Consider the following 2,802-nt stretch of genomic DNA (forward strand, 5'->3'; position numbering starts at 1 on the left):
AGTTAGGTTGCAGAAAAATGATGTTATATTTTATTTTAGCACTGTTTCAGGTTATTTGTTTCCTCACATCTTTATTTATTTGATTAGGTTTTTTTAAGAATATTTTTGCTAATTTCCTTTTTTTTTTTTTTTTTGAGCAAAGCACCTTGTAACTTTGAGATTGAGGCACAAACGGATGAACAGACCGCGTGTTTGTTTCACGCAGCAGGCGGATGAAGTTAAACTCGGGTTTTCGGCGTGTCGTTGACAGGCGCTGCTGTCGGCCGTGCAGAGGGAGCTGGGTCAGCTGCAGGAGCTGAACGGCCTGCAGAGGAAGAGAGCCGCCGAGGTCCTCAACCTGCTGCTGCGGGACCTCAGCGACATCGGCGCCATCATCGGCACCAGCGACGTGAAGACAGCTTCGGTGAGGACGGACGCGCGCGTAAACACGCGTCGCCTCTCACGCTCACGCACTAATCCTCCTCTCCTCTTCCTCCTCAGTCCTCGGAGTCGAAGGGGAACGGCTCGGCGGTGGAGGAGGAGTTCACCGTGGCTCGTCTCTACATCAGCAAGATGAAGTCAGAGGTCAAGTCTCTCGTTAACCGCAGCAAGCAGCTGGAGAGCGCTCAGGCCGACGCCCACCGCAAGATCCAGGCCAATGAGAAGGAGCTGGCGTCCTGTCAGCTTCTCATCTCTCAGGTGAGACTCATCCCTCAGGTGAGACTCATCCTGGTACCTGCTGACCCGATTCGTGATGTGCAGAAAGCTCCTCACATGCATTTTCCTTATTTTGGGTGGGGGGGCTGTGCGGCGCTTCTTCTGCCACTAGACGGCAATACCTGTGACCAATCACACCTGAAGCACTTCTTGCACTTACTAAGGGTTTTTTCCTTAAGTCTAAATTCTTGCTTGTGTTTTACGTCGCTTTGGATAAAAGCGTCTGCTAAATGAAATTGTAGAATTGTAGATATTGAAGCAGCTTTGTTTTTTGGGGTTTTTTTTACTCACAAACTTTTAACATGAGGAAGTTTCAGCGTGGCTGTTCCCAAAAGTTTTCCTGTGGCAGTGAAATTACGGCGTACAGAAGCTGCCAAATTCTTTTTTTTTATACTCCATATGAACATACTAACATGTAAGGTCTGGGTATTACAATACAACAGGCAGAGAAGACAGAAGACAGGTAATAAAAGGATCTCCTACATTGGCTGATTGTAGTAATTGTAATCCCATTTTTCCCAGTATTTATCTCCCTTCTCTTTTTGTTGTCTAAGGGTAAAAGTCAGAAAGCTGCAAATTCAAAAACATATAAATGACTGGATACATAAATCAGTATACAATTAATTGTGCCAAAATAAATTAATAAATAATGAAAAATAATTAAATAAAATAAAAAAAATTAAATAATATCAAAATAAATGTATGTATTAATATTTTTTATAAAATGTGAAGAAAAGGGATTGCTTTTTAATTTATCAACTTTTGTAATAATTATTTATTTACTTTTCTATTTCATTTTCTTTTATTTTTTATTTAATTTATTGTTTTTATTTTTTAATTAGTTTCTTTTTTTAATCCATTTTTTAAATTAACTTTTCAATGTATTATTTGCTGGATAAGCAGATAAAAATTGATGTATAAATGGATGTATTATTTATTTTTAAATAACATCAATAGATTACATAAATAAATTGCAGTTTTATTCATTTAAACAAATAAGTAAAATTAGATTGATCAATATTTTTAGATTAATTATAATAATCCAATGCAAAAAATGAATACATGATTTGAAATACACTTATTTCATTTTATGGGTAAAATTGTTGGAGTTAGTTTTGCATGTCAACTATGTTAAATAAATAAATAATTAAGTAAAATGTTTTTGAGGGAAAAAATGAATGCTAAAAATAAGATATCAGTGCTCTATGATGAAAGAAAGCTGAGAAAATACCGCAGCCATTTGGTCGCTTCTTTCCCCCTTTTGTTATAATTCCTGAAAGTCGCTCTGGATGAGTAACCGAACTTTAATCCTGTTTTTTTTTCCTGATAAACCATCCGTGGTGTTTGTTTGTGCAGCACCAGGCCAAGATCAAGTCTCTGACCGACTACATGCAGAACATGGAGCAGAAGAAGAGGCAGCTGGAGGAGAGTCAGGACGCTCTGACGGAGGAGCTCGCCAGACTGCAGGCTCAAGGTCGGTACGCGACCAGACGAGCATCCACCAATCTTAGACAACAAGCAGAGTCATTTTTGGGTGTAAGGGCTCAGTGAAACATTGAGTGAGAGACTGAAAAAGAAATATTTTCTTTATTTATCAGTCTACGGAAGCCCTGAGGGGCAAGGGAGGTGAGATTTTTTTTCTGGTGGTGCATTTTCTAAGTCTTTTTTTTTTTCATGTGTGAAATACAGTGAAAAAGTTTTTTTGTTGTGTTTAGACTGCAGAGAGAAACTAAAAGTCCCCTGGTGGAGCGCTTCAGCCTCTTGTGGTCAAAATGAGAATTACAAACAGAAACACTTGAGCCAAAAAAAAAAATCTTTTTTTCTCACCCCAATTTTTTTATTTTGTGTTTCACACATGAACAAAACAAATTTTTGAATTTAGAAAAATGGGCCATTAAAAAAAAAACTCCCTTGTCCCCCAGGGCTTCCAAACCACCCTATTTTTTTTTTTTTTTTTTTTAAAAAGAAAAACTTGCAAATTTAAACACGACACTCCAATTTTTCACGTGTCAGTAATTTTTTTTTTTATAAATTTGCTACCAAAATTTGAGTCTTTATGTGCATTAAAGGATCTAAGGTGTTTAATTAAATATTGTTTATTTGATC

General features: G+C 37.4%; 1 protein-coding gene across 1 annotated transcript; it reads left to right on the top strand.

Annotated features, from left to right (window-relative positions):
* Positions 1-245: 245 nt before the first annotated feature.
* LOC121938881 (kinesin heavy chain-like) lies at positions 246-2,247 on the top strand. Its single transcript, XM_042482035.1, has 3 exons — positions 246-403; positions 481-678; positions 2,053-2,247. The coding sequence occupies exons 2-3, from the start codon at positions 553-555 to the stop codon at positions 2,245-2,247; spliced, it is 321 nt and encodes a 106-aa protein (XP_042337969.1). The 5' UTR covers positions 246-403; positions 481-552.
* Positions 2,248-2,802: the final 555 nt, after the last annotated feature.

This window comes from Plectropomus leopardus, unplaced genomic scaffold (genome assembly GCF_008729295.1).
Source record: "Plectropomus leopardus isolate mb unplaced genomic scaffold, YSFRI_Pleo_2.0 unplaced_scaffold3693, whole genome shotgun sequence".
In the NCBI taxonomy this organism is placed as follows: domain Eukaryota; kingdom Metazoa; phylum Chordata; class Actinopteri; order Perciformes; family Serranidae; genus Plectropomus; species Plectropomus leopardus.

Excerpts from the sequence above, each read along its gene's own strand:
- LOC121938881 (XM_042482035.1), top strand. The coding sequence starts at position 553 with ATGAAGTCAGAGGTCAAGTCTCTCGTTAACCGCAGCAAGCAGCTGGAG. Across the intron at positions 679-2,052 it reads GTCAGCTTCTCATCTCTCAG|CACCAGGCCAAGATCAAGTC; the intron begins GTGAGACTCATC and ends TTGTTTGTGCAG.